Raw genomic sequence first — 23,803 nt, forward strand, 5'->3', positions numbered from 1 at the left:
TTATTGAATGAAAAACTCTCTTCTTGGGGGAAAAAAATTTGTTCTTCCTTTTTCTAATGACTTAAATTAATTTGCATCACATTTCCATAGTTCCTCTGTTTCGTTACATGTGGTACTTCCCTTATTGATTTGTTTAAATAAAAATGTCACCTTTTATGGTATTTAAAAATAGGGAAATTTGTACTTATAATCCTTCAAATGGTGACAAAATATGATTTTGATTCTTTTTCTAGTGAACATTCGCAAACTTAATGAATTACTAACCTGTCACTTGTGACTCGTGTTATTGTCGAATTTGTAATGTACTCCAAATTTGAGGTTCATATAATTCTGAATTAATGTGTAAATTAATTAACGAGGACCAAAAATACATATTTTACTTAATTCAAGGTTAAACAAGCATGTTTCACAAAGAATCATAAACAAAAATCAGAATATATTAACAATTGAGGGATCAAAAGTTCAAATATCCATTGAAAATAATTTGATTTTATACTTCTCATTTTACTTTAATGACATAATTTTATAACCTCAAAAATGTCATGATATATTTAAGACTGCAAATTTCAAAACTCTTAGCTTTAAATTTTGCATTTTACCTTTAATGACATGATTTTATAATCCCTAAACTGTCATGATATATTTAAGACTATAAGTTTCAAAACTCTTATTTTCTTTCTTTTTTTGAATTTCACGTTCAGTCAAACACCTTCATATAAAATGAAAAGATTAAAGAATTTGGAATAAAAATCATTTGACTTGGATAAATCACCTAAGCGGGAAAAAATAATTAAAATATTATAATTTAAAAAATTACTATATGTGATTAATAATTTAAAGGAAGAAATAAGCATTACATGAAATAAGAGGAGAAAATTGTTGAGAGTTTATCGTAGGATGAGGCATTTGATTTTTAAGGTAATCTGAGTCGAAACATGATTTTCACCCTATACGATTACAACATCTAGTTTTGAGAATTAAACAAAATAAGTTTTCTTAAATTATTACTATTACAAACTGTTAGTACTGTATTTGTAAAATAATTTTGGAAATATAAATGAACATAAACAGAAATGAACATAAACAGGAATGAACTACGAAATAACAGAAAACCAATTCGAGCCCACTGAATTCACAATGTTTCCTTAAGGAATTTATCCCCTCCTAGTACCCAAGGTTATGGATTATTTCCTCTCAGGATAGAACGAATTACACACTGGTGTAGTGTACTTCAAACTCCAGTGTTTCAGCGAACACAAAGTTCGGTAGCAAATCACACTTACTGTTGCTTTGTTTGATGTTTAAACTATGCAGAAGGAGGAGAAACTCAGAAAATAGTATGGAAATTCTGAGCAGAATAGCCTTATATCTATAGCCAAAGTTGGGCTGAAATCTAAAGAGGTGCAACTCTTCAGAATGGCTGTTTCTGCAAAACGGTCACTGCATAAATGGCTATTTACTCAACAATAAAGAGGGAAAATAAAGAGGGAAAATAAAGAGGGTAATTAATTTTCTGTTACCAAAATAGGAAAAAAGGATTGGAAGATTTAATATTAATATTTATTTTAATATTAATATTCTGTTATTAAAACAAATATTTAATAACATTTCTGTTAATATTTTACTATTAATAAATAAATTTGGTCCAAAAAGTTAATCAATCAATTAACCGAAGCCGAATCCTAGCGAGCGACGACGACGGCGCGACGCTTGCCTTCTTCTCAACTCTTTAAGAGCTAGAAGAAGAGCAATTGCTTATTTACCCATAAAACCTCTTCCTTTTCATATGGGACAATGTCCATTTGCCAAGTGGGGAAACTTAAAATTTCACTCAAAAATTTCATTTCCCTTCATTTCTCATTCACCCTCTTTTAAGTATTTAATATATTAATTAAATACAAAAAAAAAAAACCAACACAAACAAATTTAAATCAGTTATATGAATCCTAATCATATTTTTCCATTTAAATTTATCTCAAAAGTCAACAATATACTAAGTAGAAATAAGTTAAAATACAAACATTTTATTTAGCAAGAAAAAATAATAATTAAGAACTGCTTCCCCAATGCACTCAACAGAGGGTCATAAATGTCTTACATTCTTACTTTTTTTCGAATAAATAAAGATTTATCATTTGATTTCCACCAAAGATAAATGCATCATGCCATAAATATTTTTTTAAAAAAACTAAGCAGTCGCGTGCTTTTCATATATTGATACTTGATCATTTTTACTAGAGTTGAATCAAATCCCAATTAACGAATCAAATATATATTTTTTTTATTACAAGAGTTATTGATTACGCTTAAGTTGCAGTTATTCCATTTCTGTTACCAGAACAAGTGATAGAAGACAAATGAAGATAACATTTTCGCGGGCAATTTGTCGAGCAACACTTGATTAATGTAATAAATAAATAATTGAGGTACTTCTGGACTGCAGAGACAAGAAGTCTATCTCACACCATGATTGGAACATCGTTACCCAATATTTTATAATGTATTGTATTGTACTATTTTATGGATAAAACGTTGAATAAATTATATCGTTTGCAGTTGTTAAATAACATTTTTGTTGTTTGGTTTGACTGTATCGTACTATACTGCAACTAATATGTTCTCTAAACTACCCCAATTGTTTTAAATAAAATTTATCAAGAACTACACATAAAAATAATTTAAGAAAACCTCTTTCTACTAATTTATCATTAATTACGTAATTGGAAACAAGAGCAAAAACCTGAGAAAAAAAAGTTAATTAATATTAGCTAAAAAAATATTAAAACGATAGAAAGAGACAGAATCAAACAGAGACTTGGATAAAAAATAAGGGACAAACCAACTATAAAAAAGATGAAAGAAGACAAAGTAGGCCAATAGGTTAAAGATTTAAAGTTAAAATTAAAAAAAAAATTAAATGATAAAATAAAATTATAGAATAACAAGTAAGAACATAATTAGAAAAGAAAATAGGAAACAATCCCACCACACCAAATCGGTTGTTTCATAAAATGGGGCTTTTGATTGTTCCGGGACAATGAATTTACAATACGATACAATCAATTTTCTAGGTTTTTTTTCCGAGTGTTAAAACGATAGATTTTGCTTTTGCCAATGAATTGGATCCGCCCCGATTCGATCAATAATGAGATTCTTGGCTAGAGAAAGGTTCTGTGACATGGACGCCCAACCCAACTCGGTCGGTCGGCCCACCTAACAGATGATGAGATTCTCGATCGATTTGATCGAATTTCAAAAAGTCTTTCTCACTATTCAGAACAGTGGAGCTTTCGATCAAGATCTTCTCGCCTCACCCTTTTGGGCTCTCGCTTGAATCAATTTTAAATAAACAATCAAACCAAACATTATTTTGGGATAACAATACAATACGATACAATGGATAACAACCATCCAAACAAGCTCCCAAAATAGATTGCACCATTCGTATTTAGTACAATTTTATTTAAATACACAAGTATTCACTCTCCGCCTTTTTCTCTTTCCCCTGCCCTCTTAATCCTGTAATGGGTAAGATCTTACCCGATATTTACATGAGATCAATATATTTTGCTATGGTTAAGTAATAAATGAGGTGAAAATGCACAATAATTTACCATGGTTAGATGAGTAAAAGAGTATTCAGAAAACACATGTATGTTACCATTGATTTGATATCAATATCGGATGCGAATAAATTATAACTTGCTTGGAGTCTAACTTCAATTTCTGTGCACTGATAGTGTAAAAATTTTACACCATTACTGCAATTTAACCAGTTATAACAAGTTACTACTCTGTTTTCTAGGTTACCATCTCAGGCTTGACATAGCATTCCACAATTTTTGTTGATCAACTTACCCAATATTGCAAAAATTCTTACATTGTCAGTGCACAGAACATAAAACTCAAAAGCAAATTATTAGCTGCCCTGCACAATTGAGTATTGGCGCCGCAAAAGGCAATGTTGTGACGTAGTGGCAATTGAGAGGAGCAGGGCAAGCAAAGGAGACTACTGCCAATTTCAACAAAAAGAAGACACAGCCAATGTTCACTTTCAACTCCGAATAGATCTCTCAGTTGATGGATAAAAAATATCATCCAAGTATATGAGTACACAACCAGGTTTATATCCTTCAGCCCAACTGAAACTGCTCACAATGTAAACTTCTGCTAAAGAGGGCATAGCAGCATTTCAGGTGAAAATGACTCGGGAAATAAAAGTGTCAATTCCTATTACACGTTATTAACACAGTATAAACAAACAGAAATAAGGGCATAGTTAAAGGTTGTGCAATCCATATGGCATCACATGAATCACTGCATAAAATCTGGTCGCTTGGCTGCATGGTGACATCACTAAGTGATTGAATGAGATGCACCCGTCACATATTGAATGAACCCCCCCCCCCCCAACCAAAAAAAAAAAACCAGTACACGGTTATTCTAGAATATCGGGGGGGGGGGGGTTAAAGCATTTTCAGTTTCTTTTCTCTCTTTTTTTACAGTTCAAATTTTGACGTTGTAGATGCTTAATGGGGATTAGAATCAAAATGATAACATCATAGGAAACATATTGCTGTAAATGGAGGCTTGAAACAGGGAGAGCAATCATTTGCAAAAATTGAACTTAACTTAAACCTCATTCCTTCTTTTTTTTTTCCCAGATAACATATTAGTAAAAACTATACATAGAAACTTGATGCTGTTAAGAAAAGTAATAGATCAGACAAACCATTTTCATATTGCAAATTATTAAAGTAACAGAAGCTCAAGTATAGGATGACAATCTGCTAGGAAAGCATACCTTTCTGCACCTGTTCCCAAATCCTTATAACTTTCTGATGCTTAAGTCGAAAAAAGAAACGAAATCACAGGTTGAATATATCCCTCAGCCTCGATGAATGAGCACCTCCTTTATCACATTCCTGGCTTCGCTACACAACACATCTGAATCATTTCCTTTTAAAGGCTGGTGGACGACAACTTTAACTAATCCTGGATATACTCTACCCTCCAGCCCTGCTGGCATTATGCTGCCTGTTCCGGTAATAGTAATTGGAACCACAGGCACTCCGGTTTTGGCAGCAACACTAAAGGCACCTTTCTGCATCACCAGCAAGGAAAAAAAATAGATAAGAGCTAAACAGAAGGCCAGCGCGCCTTCACTAGTTTTATTTACTATAAATTCTTGTAATCAATGACCCATAAAAAAGAATACCAGACTATGGTTCCATGAGTTGACTAAGGCCTTGTGCTTAATAGCCAAGGCATCAAGGCCTTCAAAATTACTTTGACATTAATTACTTTCTCCATTTGTGCAAGCTACATAGTGAGTTTTCCCCTATTTTTTGGGTGTGTGGAGGTGACTGGGATGAGGCTGGGGTGGGGTGGGTTGGGGGGGGGGAGTTTTTGGTCATAGACCTTACCTTGAAAGGGCCTAATTTTCCATCTTTACTCCGAGTACCCTCTGGGAAGAAAAAGACAGATGCCCCCTTCTTGACTAGATCTATGCATCGCTTGAGACATTCCTAAATTCATAAAAGCTAATAAGCAGGTCGAAATTCAAACTTCCAATAGGATTCAAAAATGTCAAAACTGTTGACATATGATTGAATAACTTAAAAAGAATCAGCATAGGCATGAGGATATGTGTTAGTAATCACATCAAAGAAAAAGTACCAATTGACTTCTGCTGTCCATGCGCCTCAACGGAATCAGACCCATCAGATACATGGCCCATCCAATAATAGGAAAGAGGAAAATCGCAGTCTTGCTGATAAACTTGAAGTTTCTTCCAAGAGTAAGTAACGTATATATGTCCAGAAAGCTCTGATGGTTGGACACATACACAGCAGGAGTATCTGGAGAAGGAAGATTCTCCAAGCCCTCAAACTCAACGTTATAAAATGGAGTAATGGTCAAGGTTGCCCATGTCCGGGCAACAAGATGGTGAGCATTTCTACGGCATCGATCAAACAAGAGTACAAAAGGATGCTGCACAAGCATGATCATGAACAAAAAGATGGAAGAGAAAGCAGTGACTGAGTAAAAGCAAATCGCTCTCACTTTTGACCTCAACTCCAGTCCTGTAAAAGAGATGTATCTTTGTAAAAGATGAAACCTCCAAGCAAATAAGTGGGTAAAGCAATTTTGAATGCACCTGACAGTGGATAAGCAGCACCAGCTGAGCTGGTATTAGCAAGTTCGGACCTAGCAATAATGTGCCTCAATGATCTTTGTTGTCTATAAAAGCTATTATTTCCATAACTGTTATTACGCTTCTTTCCTTGGGGGAAAGAGTGAAGGGAGACACATGCTTGTCTACTTGTGCCAAAAACTGTACTGCCTGGGAGGGCATCTGCAAAAAATAAGCTAAGTTAATTAGCAGATGAAATCCGGGATAACTATTCAACATCAAATACACAAAATAGAACACAAAGAGCATGTGGGGAAAGCCCAATTGAATAATCCATCAGAGAAAATCAGACACTTTAGAAAGCAATCAAGTCGAAAAAAGCAGAGTCACTTTTCTTCTAATGTCTGAAGAGAGAATCGACCAAGCAAAGAAAATTGATATCTACGGAGTATGTTAGCCGAAGACTACAACTTCCTTTTATTAATTAATAACCTTCCTTTTCTTCTGAAACCAAACAAGACAAAATTTTAAGGTGGCGTTTGCTTCAGTTTTGCAAAAGCTAAGTTTCGAATTGTTTCAGTTTTTGCAAAAACTGTTTGTTTGATGGACTTTTTGCAAAACAGGCAACCTTTTTTTGGAAGTTTACACGCTCAGTTGTTTTAATCTTGCAAAAAGTCAATACTCATTTTTGCAGAATTGGGAACACTGAGTTTGGAAACTTCCAAAAAAGGTATCTATTTTTGCAAACACTCCATCAAACCAACATTTCCTACAAAAACTGAAAGAAAACATTCCAAACTCAATAGATCTTATCTTTCCTAGCTTATATGGAAAAGGTCGTCTTTCCTATCCGAACAACTTGTTCTACCTTATTCACCATTCACTTTTTTTTTTTCATCAGTATTTTAAATATCAGCATATATGGTAGATATATAGGCAGAGCAGTCCAATCATGTGAAGGCAAGTCTAAATCAGCAAAGTCACTTCAAAATGCAGAATATTAATGAATCTGGTTGTTCATCCTTTTGGCTTGGTTGGTCTCATTTCCTTGAGATCCCTAAGAGATTTCGAACTATTTCTGATTGTCTGTTTTAATTAGCAAGCCATAAGCTTAACCGGAGCAGTGTTTAAAAAGGCGCCCGCTTCCTCGCTTTAAGCGAGAAGCGATGCGAAGCGAGAAGGTGCACGCTTCATATGGGTGAAGCGACTCAGGTATAAAAAAGCGACCGCTTCCCACTAAAAAGCGAGAAGCGATCAAGCGATGTGATGCGAAGGAAGCGACCGCTTCTGTGCCCTATTTTATTAAAAACGAAATCAGTTGTGTCTTCCATTAAACGAAGAGCAACAGCAGCGACTAGGGTTTTAAAGCAGAGCATCTGATAGCATCGACTAGGTTTCTTCTTCTTCTTTCTTTTTTTCTTTCACTGTTTAAACGTCCAAATAGCAGCGAAATGCTGGCGAATTTTTTTTACCTTCGATGCTTTCTCAGAATTGATGCCAATCCTTGGGTTCTTCTTTCGCTGCCCAGTTTTTAACAGAGAATTACTGCCCTTCCTCTAATTTTTATATCCTTTATTCTTAGTTCTTATTTTATTTTAATTTAATTACTGCCCAGTATTTATTTTAATTTTTTTTTTTAAATTCCGCTTCACTTCAAAAAGCGAAATGGGGGTTGTCGCTTTTCCTCGCTTCACGCTCTTCACAACACTGAACTGGAGCCACTCTCAATGAACTACAGTATAACAGAAGTTATCTGCTTCTAAGCACAGGTCCACATAAATACCAAAGGAAGGAGGAAACAATCTGATTAGGACCCAATTTCGGGTATATTAGCTCAAGCAATTCCTTGGGGATGCTTTGCCTCAAATCACCCAGAATGATTCAGCCACCAATTAGATCATGGTTTTTTTTTTCAAAAAAAAAAAATATACGTTACTTTATCGATTGCATATTTTGCTTGAGTGATTTATTTGCTAATGATGTAAAGCTACTCATGAGATTCATTCCACAGGAACACAGTATTTGCTAAACAACTTACAAAATGTTGAATTCCTCCCGATTGATTGCCTTAAAGAAGAGCACCAGGAGTGGTTTCCATCGCTAGCAGTCAATTGCTGAAATGAATTGTCGAACAAAGTCAATTAGAGCAGTCGAAAGAAATTCTTTTGTTCATTTTTACACTGTATCTTGTACTGACACACATAAAAAAGAGGAGACTGAAGCTAGGCACCGAAAAGATTTACCTAGCTTTTGAATGTAGAAAAAATTGTCAATGGCATTGTCAACAATTGCAGTCATAGCAAATTTGGTCTATGATTTATTGTATTCCCTTTTACAGATTCAAGTATAGCTCTTAGACAGCTTTATCATTATATCAAAAACCTTCATATCAAGATGTTCTCAACCATGGTAAAAAGGACTGACAATAGTTGTTGCTAGCAGGGATATAGCACTCCCACTTGTTTCTCAGAAATGATAAATACCATTTGCAAAAGTTATTTGGATTCAGCATGAAAAAAGTAACATTATGGACATGGACAGCCACAGCGTTTGTGTTTACTTTGGACATGAACAGAGAGAAATAACCTTCTCCTGAAACCAAAATATTACGCCCATTGGTGACATGCATTTGAACATATTTTTCCCTCTATTAGAAATTAGCTGTTCTAAACTCCCTTTTTGATTGCCAAGTATCGTCCACCCTACACCACCCCCCTTCTCCCGGGGTCACAATTAGATACATTTTAAGCTAACTTTATTACCCAAAAAAAGAAAAACTAGAAGGAGACACTTTTACATTTATATAAATAAATAAAGAGATAAACTCTTCAAGAAGCTAATTTTATCTCTAGTGACAAACTGCGCCCTCTTTTTATTATTTTAAATAAATAAGCAACAGCTTAATCAATAACAGAAGCCATGCACTGGGATAGTGCTGGACATCACAAAAGAGGAGTTCATCCATTTAAACCTTTTCACTATTGTATTGAGCTAATAAATTCTATCATACTATCTATATCATACACATGATGTAAATTACACCAGAGAACCAATAACTTTTAAGATTTATATTTTAAAACAAGTACAGTTGTACCCTGGCCCACGAAGCATCTCTAGTTCCTTCCCTTCCAAGTCATCTCACAACCACAAACTGGAACTGTTTCCCAATATTCCTCCTCAATCATTTTCTGCACTTTCAGCCCATCGCCCCATCCAGCACCAAAAAAAACTCCTTGACAGCATTGGTGTCACTTATTGCACCCCAAAAATGTTTAAAAATGTGGCTGTCCAGGACTATTCATCAAATAGATGTTTGTTGTCCTCGATATCATTTGCATCGTAACTATACAAATCATTTTTAAGACAAATACAGTAAAACAGATCTCTACTCTAGCAATCGTGAAAATTAGGCCAAAGGGAGCACCATTTACATGGAGCTATGTGCTTGAATTTTGCAGATGGATTTCTTCATTTCATAATATTTTCCATCTAAGCTCTCTCTCCTTATCTCTCCCCTCCTTTACAGCCATAAAAAATCTCTCATGCTTCTACATACAGAATTCCGCCATTTAATTAACAAGTTTTAGAAACATAACATTTGGATGCAACTCCTCAAAATTCTCCAACTATTCAACACTACTCATATTTAACTTGTCTGTACCCATGGATCCAATCAATTGGAAAGTCGAGCTCAACGTGGTCATAAATGTCTTCATCACATCTTGCCACAAGCGTAATGTTTGTTGTCTACAAAAGTGATATTCCAACCTTATAGCGTGTTGCTATCTCAAATTTTATAGTAGTCAAAACTAATAAATGAAGAAAATTACCTTTTCATAATATAGGGTTGTAGGTTATGCTCAACAAACTGATTGCTGATCAACAAAGGATTCAGCCATACAGAACAAACTCATAACTGCATCACTCTCCTTAGATTCTACACTACTATCAGGAAAGCTCCCTCAAAATATGAACTAATAAATGAGAAAAATTAGCTTTTCATAATATAGGGTTGTATGTTATGCTTAACATACTGATTGCTGATCAACAAAGGATTCAGCCATGCAGAACAAACACATAACTGCATCACTCTCCTTAGATTCTACAATACTATCAGGTAAGCTTCCTCAGAATATGATCAGGTACGATTCTCCCTAAGATTGTTTGTTATTGGAGAGACAAAGTTCAGATAAGTGAAACTTCATTCAGTTGGGAAAATGATTTCTAGCTTCCAACAGTTCTCACAAAGAACAAGAATTAGCAAAGACACAAACCTACATTATTTCCATTTTCAAGTTAGAGCAAACTTTAATGCATAGGCTTATAAAAGTAAAACGACTCTTTTTTTTACGTTCTACCAACTGAATTCCAAGTGTACTTCGTCAAGACGTCAACCACTACTCCATTCCCGCAGGTCCACAATTGACTGCTAGACATTCCCAATTTTCATCAATATAGTAGTAGCTATTATTATGCCATTTCCCAAACTATATTCTATATTCGTTTTTTTTGTGTGTGTGTGGGTGTGGGGGGGGGGGGGGAGGGGGGTAAATACTTCCTAAGGAAGAGGAGCACTGGCGGCTGGCGCAACGGTAAAGTTGCTGTCATGTGACCAGGAGGTCTCAAATTCAAGCTGCAGAAATAACCTTTTGTACAAATGCAAGGTAAGATTGCATACATAAAACCCAATGCAGTCCAGCCCGGCCCTTCCTCGCACCCGCCATATGCGGGGAGCTTAGTACACTGGGTTGCCCCTTTCTAAAGACTTCCTAAGCTAATACTCATTTTACTTCTTCCTTTGTAAACACTATTCTTCCATCATAACAATTCCCATCAATATCATGTATATCAATAACCCTTTACATTTATCCAATGTGGTTAACATGAGCGGCAACACTAAGCCTAATGGTCATTGAGACATTCGATTTAATTCTTCATAGAAGCAGGATAGCTTCACTATTTCAATATTTGTACTTAAATAACAATTCAACTTTATTTTTTTTCCACATGATGATTTCTAGCCACACAAATTTTTATTATTTATTTTAGACTATATATTTCAAAAATCTTTCTTTATTTCTTAAAATTTTGTGGCTAGTCAAACACGTTCACATAAATGGGCTACAAATATAACGAGCTCAAAAGAAAATAAAGAAATAAAAAAGAAGAATCAGAAGGAATTAGAAAATTACTGAATGCAGAGACGGCGATAACGGCAAGTTCACTTCCTTCTTCCCTTTAAGAAAAAAATGAAAACCGAATCAAAATGCACGGATTATATGAGTATGAAAATGGAGATAAATAAATTTGAAAACTGAAAAAAGAGAGAGAGAGTGAATTACAGAAACGGAATGGAGGTGAAGGAAGGAAGTGAAAAGTGTTGAATTTTGAGACTTCCATTAGTCTTCACATGAATAGCATGAGAGAGAGCTGCTGGATTTGAGAATGGGAAAATGGGAAATGGCGGTGGCTGTTGTTAGAGACGCTTATGGGATTAGATTAGAAGAACACAACCTTGGGAAAAGTGATTACTAGACATGGCATTGGTAATGATGCAAATTGGATTAGCATAAATAAAAAAATAATACTACTCCGTGCGTATCATAATAGCAATCTCGGGCCGGTTCCACATTCCATGACCGCTAAGCCCGTGATCGTTTGGCCCAGCCCACCAGAGCCCGAGCTAAATATCGCTTAAAAAAATAATTGTCTCAAATTATTTGAAGATAAAATTAATAATTTTTTTTCTTTTTCATTTTTAATAATAATAATAATAATAAGTCTTGAAGATATAAATAACACATAAATAAAATAAATATTCAAAAATTATATTTTATGACATAAATAGGGATATAATAGTTCAATCTCTTTCCTAATTAATATTTTTTAAGGGCGTGTAAAAAAAAAAAGCACGACACATAATATGAGACAGATCGAGTAAATGGGATGGAATATTCATATTTTCAAACAAACACAATCTTGAACTTATTTATATATACGGACCATATTAATAGAATGGTTGAGAATTGAGATACTATACTCTTCAATCTTTTGGTTTTAAATATGTAACGAGGAAAGTTGGAGTTAGTATATTCTATATAGAATAGGAGAAGCAAAACAATGTGATAATGCCAAGTGTCATAACAAAAATTCAACAAATATCAAATTTTAGGACAAAATTAATTAGGTTAATTAATAATTAGTTACTCTTTTTGAATTTGAATTAAAATAATTAAATATTTATATAATTTTAAGAAAACTATTACAAAAAAAAAAAGAAATATATATAAATAAATAACTTCAATATAGAGATATATAAAATGATAAACTAACTTGTTCTTTTATATGAGAAAGTTTTTGAATAATAATTCATATGGTCATGCTATATGGATTGTGAGCACGTGATTTTTGCCCCACATGAATTACTCCTACAGAATTCCAAAGAATTAGATTTTTCTTTTAATTATTTGTCATTTTAGGAATTATTGTAGAATTTTCTTAATTATTTGCATTTTTTGTGTGCATGTTTAATTTCATTTAATTTGTAAAAATACAAAAATACTCTGCATTTGCATTTAGGATTTATTTTTACATTTTTAGGTTAATTAGTAAATTAGTTGTTTTATAAAAAATCACAGAAATAACTCATTTCGCATTTTAACTCTTTAGTTTCGAATTCTATAGTTCTTCTTTAAATTCAAGATTTAATTAATTTTTGTAAATACTATAGCGAGTAATTAGCTTAATTTGGTAAGATTAATTGTGTTTAAAAGTTAATTTAGGATTTAATTTAATTTGAAAAGAAAAAAAAGAAGAAGAAGAAGAAAGAAAAATTGATTGAAAATTGAAAGGAAAAAGAAATAACAAAGGGGCTGCTTTGATTTTGGGCCATTTTGCCAGCCCAATTGAACTTCCCCCAAAAATTGTCTCAGACCCGTTCAATCTAGCCCAAACTCACGCCCTTTACCCGGTCCGGTCTTTAGCTTAACCAAACGACTCCGTTTGGAGTTCGAAGATTTTGAGTTAATCTTGGTCGTCCATTTCCTTTCATCCAATGGCCCTAAGTACTTCCCCCATATTTGGTTATAACTATCCGAATCCCTTCAGAGCCCTTCGTGCTTCTTCACTTCATCTCCTCCATCAGAGACTTAGGAACCCTAGCGCCGCCCTCAAATCCTTGGCATCTCCGGTGGCGGCGCCACCTCAAAACCCTACCAAATTTACACCACAAAGTCCTCATGACCTCCCCTTTCCCAATCCCTGACCAGTTTCCCTCAAATCCTCACCGAATCAGGCCAAATTCAGATCTAAAAAGGCAGAAAAGGAAGAAAAATCTCCCAAAACTTCTTCAAGCTTCGATTATTGGTTAGGGTCGATATTGTTGTTTTCCGTCTGTTCTCAACAAGAACACACGATGAATGCCAATTTCAGCTCGAAATCGAAAGTGTCGGAGGTCCGTTCAAGCCATTTTCCGCCTGTGTGTTCTAGGCATTTCAGTTCCTTCTTCGTCTTCGTTTTTGTTATTTCCAGTCCTCATCTTTTTCTGATCCTCTCTTTCTTTTTTTCTGTCTTTGAATTTTTCTGTTGCATCACATTTAGTTTATAAGATTTAGATTATTTTCTTTGGTAAAATGACTGTTAATTTTCTTTTTCTTTCTATTTCTTTCTTTTATTTTTGCTTCGTTAAAAAGAGTTCATGTTGTTAGAAGTTAAGAGTTAGATGATTTTTGCTTAGGAATTCATTTGCTTAAGTTTTGAATTTGGGTTGGTTGAGTGCTGAAGCCCAAATAGGGGGAGGGGTCAGTCCGGGTTTTTGCAAGCCCAGGTTTTGGATCGTTTGTTGGGTCAACTTGACCCATATCTGGTTCTGAGGGTAAATAAGGAAGGGTTAAAGGGTAGTTTAGGGATTTCGATTGGGGAAATCTTGTTAAAAACTGCCTGAAAAATTTCAGGAAGGTAGGGATTGGGTTGTTTCAATAAACATGCTAAAAATTCATGGATTTAACTTGAAAATATGAAAATTGGGGAGGGGCAATTGGAAAATAATAGAATCATTTCTGCTGCCCTAGAGGTCTCTATAAAAGGCTTGTTTCTTTCTTCTCAAGTCAGATTTTAGAGAATACAAGATTGAAAAAACTCTAGAAACGGCTGAGCCTCTTTTAGACTCTAAAAATACTGAAATTTGTTTAAAATTTGCTTAATTTTTGTTCTTTGAGTTCCCTTGTTTGTCAGAACTTTCAAAAAACTCCAAAGCATTGTGCTCATTTGGGTCCAACATGGTTTAAAAAGACTGAGTATTGCTGGTTTGCTGAGCTGATTCTGCTGCTAACTCTCCATTTCTCTTTGTTTTTTCTCTTGCATTCCAGGTATCTTTCGAACCATGGTTAACATATGAAGTGTAATATGCAATGTGAATGAAGACACATGATGACAACAATTTGTGCTACTGAATTCTTGTTTCCCTGTTTCTCCATTTTCCTTATGTTTGTAACAATTTAATTTTATGTGTACTCTATTAGCCTTTCTTGTGTTATGGGTGTTGTGTCTTGTTGTTAAATTGAAATTTAAGTTCTCTGAGTCTCTTGTTTAGTGTTTGGCTTGATGTAAACTTACTATGGGTGAGGGAAAATGCTCTAGGTTGTTTGCAGTAAGGGTTAAGCCCTATGTTGAATCATTATTGGTTTGTGTTCGAGTATGTTAAATTTGACTTGATGTTTAAATTCAGAGATTGTCATATGACAATTTCATGGGGTTCTGTTGCTATTATATGTGTCAAAAAGGGTTTGATTGAGGTTTGAAGTTCATGTAATAGGCTAACTTGAGACTGATTTAAAAATGAATATTGTATGGCTTAGTTTCTCATTTCACTAATGTAATTCAATTCAAATAATGTTCCTCTTGGGCATGTAGTATGTTGTGATAACATTGAAAGTTTTCTTTTTCTCTCTTGTGTCAAGTTTGCTGTATATTGATGAAAGTCATATGGGTTTAGTTCAGTGTCATTGAGCTTCAAATACTTTCCTGCGTTTTGTGTGGACTCGATCTCGAGTCTCACACTCTTCAGCCCTCGCTTTTCATGAGGCTTGAGTTCCCTTTGGGCCTGGAATTTAAGGTTGCTCTGAAAAAAGGCGATTGGCAGCCTCACGGTCCCTTTGGGCTTGTGCTCGAGCCCAGTTACCCTTTTGCTTTGATATGAAAGCTTGCCAAAGGACATTTGGGCCTGCTACCAATTTAGGCTTTTCAAATAACCAAATACTCGACCTCTTTCAATACTAGCCATTTCTAATTACTAAGTCTAGTTTGAACATTAGCCTAAAAAATAATTTCGAATCCCTTTAAGCCTTCTTTAATTAACTAGCCCTTTTAAAATTAGATTTGAGGCGTGTCATATTAAGCAAGCTATAATTTATGGCCCTCAAAAGATTAGTTCAAACATCCCTTAAAATTAGACTCGAGGTGTGCCATAAGCAAAAGTTAGCTAACACATGGCCTTCGGATAATTAATACTAACTCTTTAGAAATCGAGGTGTGCCATCAGTTGAATTTTCCATGGCCATCGCAAACCTTGTTATTAATTTGAAATTTCGTAGTTGCTTTAGGCGCGCTACTTAAATTGATTTTATTTTATTTATTAAATTTGGGTGTGCATTTCTTGTGATCCAACTTCAATTCTTAACAACGTTAAATAAAACGTGTTGCGAATCACGGGTGCATTTCATGTGGCATGGTTCAAGGTGCATTTTAAATAACGTTGAATCTTCCTAAAAGCGTTCTAAAATAATTAAAAGTGGTTATAAAAGTTAAAAACGCACAATAGGTTAAAACATGTAATAAATCGAATAATAGGTCAATTATAATAGTTTAAGCGACCGTGCTAGAACCACGGAACCCGAAAATGCCTAACACCTTCCCTCGGGTTAACAAAATTCCTTACTTAGAATTTCTGGTTCGCAGACTTCAAAAGGAAAGTCGAATTTCCTCGATTTGGGATTTAAAAATAAACCGGTGACTTGGGACACCAATTAAAATATTCCAAGTGGCGACTCTAAATAAATTAAATAAATAATCTCATTTCGAATAATGTCACTTAAAGTGAAAAAACTCTCATATCCCTCGGGGTGTAAAAAGGAGGTGTGACAGCTCTAGCGACTCTGCTGGGGATCCAAACCCAGAACTTCGGTTCAAGGTTCAAGAATTCGAGCTTAGAATAATTGTTATAGTTGGCTTGTTTTATCTGATTTTTACATGTTGAGCCTAATGTGCTACATGCCGTTTTTACCGCTTTGATATTGTTTGGACTGTATATAAATTGCTACGAAACACTCCTCTCTCTGAGTCTTCTAAATCATCTGGGAAGTGTGCACTTCATGTGACTTCTTTTCTGTTAGAGTCTTATCTCAATTTTAGAACGAGGTTCGGACAAGTTGCAAAACCGGTGAAGCTTCTGTATTCCCGGTACGCTCCCCCCCAGCTTGAGCTATTCGCTCGGGTAAGCCAGTTCTAGAACAATACACCCAGGTTTTAAGCCTAGTATAATAAAGCCCCATGTCGTATCCCTAGTAGGAACGTTTGTTTGCATCACGTGGATTTGACTTTGGAGACTCAACACAGGGGTTGGGTCTGTCTAGGACAGGTGTACCCAAAATGAAAAGACCATCCTGATGCATTCTACTTGCTACTTGTGCATTTATTTTCTTCGGATTCGCATGTTGACCGGCTATGAATAATAGGAGAAAAGTTGGGAAAAAGAAAAATCCATTTGAGGGCTAGAGAGATAATTACCGATTTTTGAAAAAAAACCAATGTCCAAAAATACCAACACTCTGCCGAAAATTTGAGAAAATTTGTTTTTAAAACATTTGGTATTGTTTTGTTTTTTGCTATGTCAAATTTGTCTGAACTACGCCAGTTTGATTCTCACCGGATGTGGGATACGTAGGCAACCCCCATCCGATCCAACTTCATTTTTTGCAAAAATAACCCAAAAAAGAACAAAAATTTTAGTGTTTTGTCAGGTGATGCCATTCTTGCCTAAAATAGCCAAATGTCCCCCAAAGGACGCCGAAAGGTTGTTTTTGCAAGAACAGCCACCTATGTTCTCTTTTTCAAATGTTTGGCCATTTAGCATACACAACCCTAAAATCTTCTTTTCTGAAGTGCCGAAGGGCCATATTTGCAAGGCTGGGCTTTTGTTTTGAAATGAAAAATTTTGAAAAAATTGATAAGTTTTTCTTGAGTTAAAATGAATCATGATCTTTTTTACTAAATCACCCTAATAAATATGCAGGATGAGCACAAATGAAAATGAACCCTTTGCAGTTCTTGAGGAAATCCCTTTACAGCTCTATATGTGGTGGAACGACTTAGGAAAGCCAACAGAGGTACTGTGGTAAAAGTTTTGGGTGGTCTCGTGGGACATCTGAAAATCAAGCCGAGGTTGGATGTGATTGAGGCCTTGATACCTTTCTAGGACCCGACTCACAATGTGTTCACTTTTCTGATTTTGAGTTCACCCCCACACTGGAGGAAATTGTGGGCTATGCCGGTCTTAGTGGGAACCTTAGAAGTCGGTACCCGGTGTTGCCAAGAATAGTGTCTCCTCACAAGTTTCTAGATATGTTGAGTATTAGTCGGGAGGTTCAGGATGGGAATTTATCCGAAGGGTTTTGCACTTTCCACTTCTTGTACCAGCGCTATGGCAATCCCCACTATTTTGAAGCATCGGATACTGGTCTGACTCATGCAGGAAACAAAGATAAATGGGAGGCACAACTGGGTTTGGCCTTTATAGTAGCATTCTTGGGTGTCATAATCTGCCCAAGAAAATATGGCAACATAGAATTGGGTCTTGTGGGAATTGTCGACATCATTATTAAGAAAGCTAACAACACTCTTGTTCCAATAATCTTAGCTGAGATTTACCGAGCCTTAACCATCTGCCGAGAAGGAGGAAGTTCTTCCAGGGTTGTAACCTGCTACTACAACTTTGGATACAAGAACATCTTTGTCACCGTGTGGGGTATATGAACTACGGCATGACTGGTCTGAATTGCATCGAAGAGTACGAAAATCAAGTGGCGGGTATTAAATTTTCCGAAGGTACATCGTCTTGGTTTGCGCACTTGAGTTCTTTAACTTTGGACAAAATTGAGTGGACTTTCGGATGGCTCCCTGTCACTGAAGTCATCTACATGTCAGCCGAGTGTGCTATCTTCTCCTAATGGGTCTCCGGAGCGTTCAACCATATGCTTCTCACAGGGTGTTGCGCCAATTGGGCAGGTTTCAAACTATTCCCCATGACGAAGATCCGATCCGACAAGTCATAGAGTTGGGTCCAAAAACTGTATTCCCAGAAGGAAGAATTCGTCATATTTGGAATGAGTGCAGATTTCTAGAACCAAAGACTCTGGTGCGGGATCTATCTAAAGGCGAGTTAGACCCTAATTACATGAATTGGTTTAGTAAGAGGTTTAAAATCCCTCGAGAGCCTGAAAGGCCTGCTAAAAGACCCCACGTCCAACAATTCACTGATGATTCGCAAGGGCAATAGGGCTGGCTGGCGAAAGAGGCAAGCTATAGGGCCAAGATAAGTAAATTGGAGGGACAAATCAGGGACCTCAAATTTGACAATAGTATACAAACTGCTACCGACGAAGGGGAAAAGAACAAGCTGGCTCAAGAAAACAAAGCCCTTAGAGATCAGATCCAGAAAATAAGAATAGCTACTAAGAACCAAGAAAGAAGCCGAGTAGATGAAAGGCTTATAAGTGGTCTTAGAAAGAAAGTAATCGAGTGTCAAGATGACTTGGAAAAATCTAAGGCTAGTCTAGCAAGAGCCCGAGCACAGCTGACAAAGAATGTAGAAGGATGGGCGGAGTTTGTACGGTAGTTGAAAAGAAAATATGAGAGAACAGTCACAGATATGAAGAGGAAGCTCACTACCCTTGAAAATGAGATAGCCAAACAAGCTAAGAACTTTAAAGCAGAAAGGGAACATTGTTGCGCATTGATGTCCTAGCTGGAGGAAGATATGCAACAGTTGCAGAGTCAAAACCTCATGACACCCAAGTGCTAGAAGCTAGGACTCAGCAAATCCGGAGTTTGCTCCAAGAAAAAGGTATCATCCGGGAGAGGGTTAGAGCAATTGCTGACTACATCGTCATGAAGTGCCATGAGTGTGAAGACATGACCAGAACCACTTTCTTTACTGCAGTAATGACATTTTTTCGCAAAATAATGAGTGATCTGGAGTGTCTTCAAGGGGATCTTGCACATAGGCCCGTGGCAAGACCGAATGATATCCCACGGGCACCAGGAGTAGAAGCACTTATGTACTCTTGATTTTTATTTATCGAGTCTGTATTTTAGTTTTTAGTTTAAAATATTGTTTTGAGTCTATTTGTAGTTTTTAAAATTCCAAGAAATGAGTATGTTGGAGTCTTTTGTAATAGAAAAGTTTAGGAGTTTTATTAATGAAAATTGAAAATTTCCAAAAAAAAATTTCCTTATTTTTCGTACTTATTTCTTGAACTACGTAATGATCTGATTCACGCGGCGTCATAATACGTAGGCAATCCTCATCAGATTTAGTCACGATTTTGTAAATAACTCAAATAAAAAGGGAATGTGGGAAGGAAGAACCTAAAGTAAAACCAAAAAAAAAAAAAAAAGCCAAAGAAAAACCAAAGGAAAAACGAGAAGAGAGGAAAGAAAAGAGAGAAAAACAGGAATAAGAGGAGAAGCATCAAAGAGCCAAAGAGGAAAGAAAGAAAATTAAGTAAATAAGCAAGATCCAGGATGAAATACGTAACCGTTGCAAAACATGTAGAAACATATTTAACTGTATAGGTGCATCACACCCCAATGTGCGACTACCTATGTGTTAATCGCTTCAAACTGACCGGTTTGTTGTCTACTTTTGAGTCCAGGTTCTATATTAAGGTGGTTGATTTTGTGGTAATCTGGTGTCACATCCATACTTCACAAGATCAAAAGGAAGTGTTGAAATGTCTTCAGAAAGTCATCTGCCAACAATTCCTATCTTGGAGGATAGTCTGATCTCGGCCATCCCAACTTCCGAGTCAGCAACTGCTGAGGAAAACAGAATTCTGCATCTCTGCATGATGGAAATGTGGGACACCTGGTCCAATGGCAGAGAACCACCAAGTGCGATACCTGGATTCCCTAAGCTACTTCCTAGGGCAAGTGGGACTTATAATGTCCCAATCAGTTATCCGAACACCCTACTTGGATATCCTACTATCTCAACCCACTTTGCTAGAACACCTTCTGAGGCTTGCCCCTAGGTGTTAATTTCAGGTGCAGCCTCCAACATATTCACTGCGCCACCTTGTTCGGCTACGGCACAACCCACTCTGCCCAGGACTAGCTTTGATCCATCATCTTTCACCTTTCAAGTACCATCTTTTCCACTGAAACCTACCCAGTTTACTACTAATTCCTACCCTCAGCAACCCCGTTACGAGTTTACCGTGGGATAGGAGAATACGGGTCGTGACAAGTTAGTATCAGAGCTCTAAGTTACATAGGTCTCACAATTCATGGAAAAGCTTAATAGAGTCTAAGGGATCAGTACAAAGACGTCTATATTTATCTCCCAGAGGGTACAGAGTTAGGAAAAACTTCACATTTGTTCTTTTTTGTCGTGCAGTTTGGTTTCTCAATGCTAATTAAATTTCTACTCTATTCTTTCATAGATGGCGAGAACACGCGCTTTCTCATCCACCGATCAGCAGCCCGAGCCCCTAGTAGCAGCTCTTACGAGGGGTAGAGGGCGAGGTCGTGCTAGAGGCCGAGATAGGGCAGAGCTCAGCCCAGGGCAACAACACCCATAACGGAGCCTCAGGTTGACTTTGATGATTAGGTTCCGGCCCCAGCAGTTCCGGTGGGCCCAGCTTAGGTCCCAGAGGGGATTATTGCTATCCTAGTCCTCCAAAATGCTCTGGTCCGTCTAGTGGGCCTTATGGAGAGTGTAACCCGGGCAGGTTTGCTTCCTGTAGCACCAACCATTTCTCAGGCTGGAGAAGGATCCCAGACTCCTACTACTCATACTCTGGAGCAAGTAGCTCTATAGATTCAGACTCCAACAGTTCAGCTAGTTAGAGCAGTTCAGCCGGGTGTGGTAGCTCAGATCGGTGATGGAGCTTCTATGTCTACCAAGCTCTTTACTTCTACTTTCAATGGTGCATTTAGTGAGGATCCCCAAGATTATCTAGATAGCTGTTATGAGGTTCTTAGGAACATGAGGATAGTTGAGACCAATGAGGTCAATTTTGCCATTTTTCGCTTGTCTGGATCCGCCAAGATTTGATGGAGGGGTTTCTGTTTGGCTAGACCAGTCGGATCGCCAGCTTTGACTTGGGAGCAGTTTACTCAGGTATTTCTAGAGCAGTTTTTCCCTATCACTCAGAGAGAGGCCTATCGGAGGCAGTTTGAGCGTCTCCGGCAGGGTTCCATGACTGTTACTCAATATGAGACCAGATTCATCGACTAGGCTCGTCATGCTCTTGTCATACTTTCCACCGAGAGAGATAGGGTGAGGAGGTTCATTAATGGACTTATTCAACCGATTCATCTTCAGATGGCTAGGGAGACTAAGAGTGAGATTACTTTCCAGGAGGCGACCAATGTGTCCAGGAGAGTGGAGATGGTTCTGTCGCATGGAGGTGGTCATGGGCCAGACAAGAGGCCCCGTTATTCAGGAAGATTCAGTGGTGCCTCGTCTGGAGGCAGGGATTCGTATGTTAGAGGCCATCCTCTTAGGCTCTTTCAGTCAGCACTTCAGGTTTCTCATGGTGCTTCAGGTGGCCGTGGTTCTCATATGCAGTACTCTAGTCAGTAGTCCTACAGTGCACCACCAGTTCCTATTAGTGAACCACCACTCCAGAGTTTTCGGGGTGGTCATTCAGGTCGCCAGGATCAGTCTTAGTTTCCTCAGCTACATCACTCAGGTGGATGTTTTGAGGGTGGTGAGTATGGTCATATAGGAGGGCTTGTCCGAGATTGGTGGGTACTCAGTCGCAACAGTAGAGTTCCCGTGCTATGGTTCAGGCACCAGGTGTTCCACAACCCGCCTAGCCAGCTAGAGGTGAGGGTTAGAGGTGATAGAGGTAGAGGTAGAAGTGCTAGAGGTAGAGCTCCGACAGCTAGAGGTGGAGGCCAGCCAGCTGTAGACCATCCCAGAGAGGTAGTCTAGGGTGGTAGGGCCCATCCCCGATGTTATGCTCTTCCAGCCAGGCTTGAGGCTGAGGCTTCCGATGCAGTTATCACAGGTATTGTTCTGATTTGTGGCAGAGATGCTTCCGTTTTATTTGATCTAGGGTCTATATAATCCTATGTATCATCTTATTTTGCACCGTATCTGGTTATGCCTAGTAATTCCTTGAGTGCCCATGTATATATTTCTACACCGTTGGGTGATTCTATTGTGGTAGATTGAGTCCATCGCTCTTGTATAGTCGTGATTGGGGGTTTTGAGACTCATGTAGATTAGTTTCTTTTGGACATGGTTGATTTCGATGTTATATTGGGGATGGACTGGTTATCACCTTACCACGCTATCTTGGATTGTCATGCCAAGACTGTGACATTGGTCTTGCTGGGTTTACCTCGTTTAGAGTGGAGAGGGACTCCTAGTCATTCTACCCGTAGTGTTATTTCTTATGTGAAGGCTCGGCGTTGCTCACGAATGGGTGTTTGGCCTATTTGGCATATGTTCGTAATTTTAGTGCTGAGGTTCCTTCTATTGATTTTGTGCCCATTGTTCGTGAGTTTTCTGAGGTTTTCCCTTCAGACATGTCGGGTATGCCACCCGATAGGGATATTGACTTTTGCATTAATTTGGCTCCGGGCACTCAGCCCATTTCTATTTCGCCGTATCGTATGGCCCCGCTTGAGTTGAAAGAGCAGTTGCAAGACTTGCTTGAGAAGGGTTTCATTAGACCTAGTGTTTCACCTTAGGATGCGCCAGTGTTGTTTGTTAAGAAGAAGGATGGGTCAATTAGAATGTGTATTGATTACCGGTAGTTAAACAATATGACAATCAAAAATAGGTATCCATTGCCGAGGATTGATGATTTGTTTGATCAACTTCATGGTGCCAAGGTATTTTTGAAGATTGATTTGAGATCTGGCTACCATCAGTTGAGGATTAGTGCATCCGATGTCCCTAAGACAACTTTTCGCACCTGGTACTGGCATTATGAGTTCTTGGTGATGTCATTCGGGTTGACAAATGCCCCAGCAGCTTTTATGGATTTGATAAAATGAGTGTTCAGACCTTATTTGGATTCGTTCATGATAGTCTTCATTGATTATATTTTGATATATTCTCGCAGCCGAGAGGAGCACGAGCAGCATCTTAGAGTGGTTCTTCCAACTCTGAGGGATAGTCAGTTATATGCTAAGTTCTTAAAGTGTGAGTTCTGGCTAAGTTCAGTTGCATTACTGGGTCATGTTGTATCGACAGAGGGTATTCAGGTTGATCCGAAGAAGATTGAGGCAGTCAAGAATTGGCCTAGACCAGCATCAGCTACAGAAATTCGGAGTTTCTTGGGATTGGCAGGCTACTATCATCGGTTCGTGTAGGGGTTCTCATTTATCGCAGATCCGATGACCAGGTTGACCCAGAAGGGTGCCAAGTTTAGG

The 23,803-nt window shown here is 37.4% G+C and overlaps 1 protein-coding gene across 2 annotated transcripts; it reads right to left on the minus strand.

Moving 5' to 3' along the window:
- Nucleotides 1-3,737: 3,737 nt before the first annotated feature.
- On the minus strand, nucleotides 3,738-11,687 carry LOC104235225 (1-acyl-sn-glycerol-3-phosphate acyltransferase BAT2, chloroplastic). 2 transcript variants are annotated; one of them, XM_009788943.2, is made up of 8 exons: nucleotides 11,479-11,687; nucleotides 11,329-11,372; nucleotides 8,175-8,250; nucleotides 6,161-6,358; nucleotides 5,680-6,086; nucleotides 5,427-5,528; nucleotides 4,805-5,104; nucleotides 3,738-4,167 (listed from the first exon to the last, which is right to left on the minus strand). In XM_009788943.2, the coding sequence occupies exons 1-7, from the start codon at nucleotides 11,534-11,536 to the stop codon at nucleotides 4,889-4,891; spliced, it is 1,101 nt and encodes a 366-aa protein (XP_009787245.1). In that variant the 5' UTR covers nucleotides 11,537-11,687; the 3' UTR covers nucleotides 3,738-4,167; nucleotides 4,805-4,888. The 2 variants fall into 2 exon arrangements, with proteins under 2 accessions (XP_009787245.1, XP_009787246.1); XM_009788944.2 differs by having other exon boundaries at nucleotides 3,738-4,170; nucleotides 11,479-11,660.
- Nucleotides 11,688-23,803: the final 12,116 nt, after the last annotated feature.

Source organism: Nicotiana sylvestris, chromosome 11 (assembly GCF_000393655.2).
Source record: "Nicotiana sylvestris chromosome 11, ASM39365v2, whole genome shotgun sequence".
Taxonomy (NCBI): domain Eukaryota; kingdom Viridiplantae; phylum Streptophyta; class Magnoliopsida; order Solanales; family Solanaceae; genus Nicotiana; species Nicotiana sylvestris.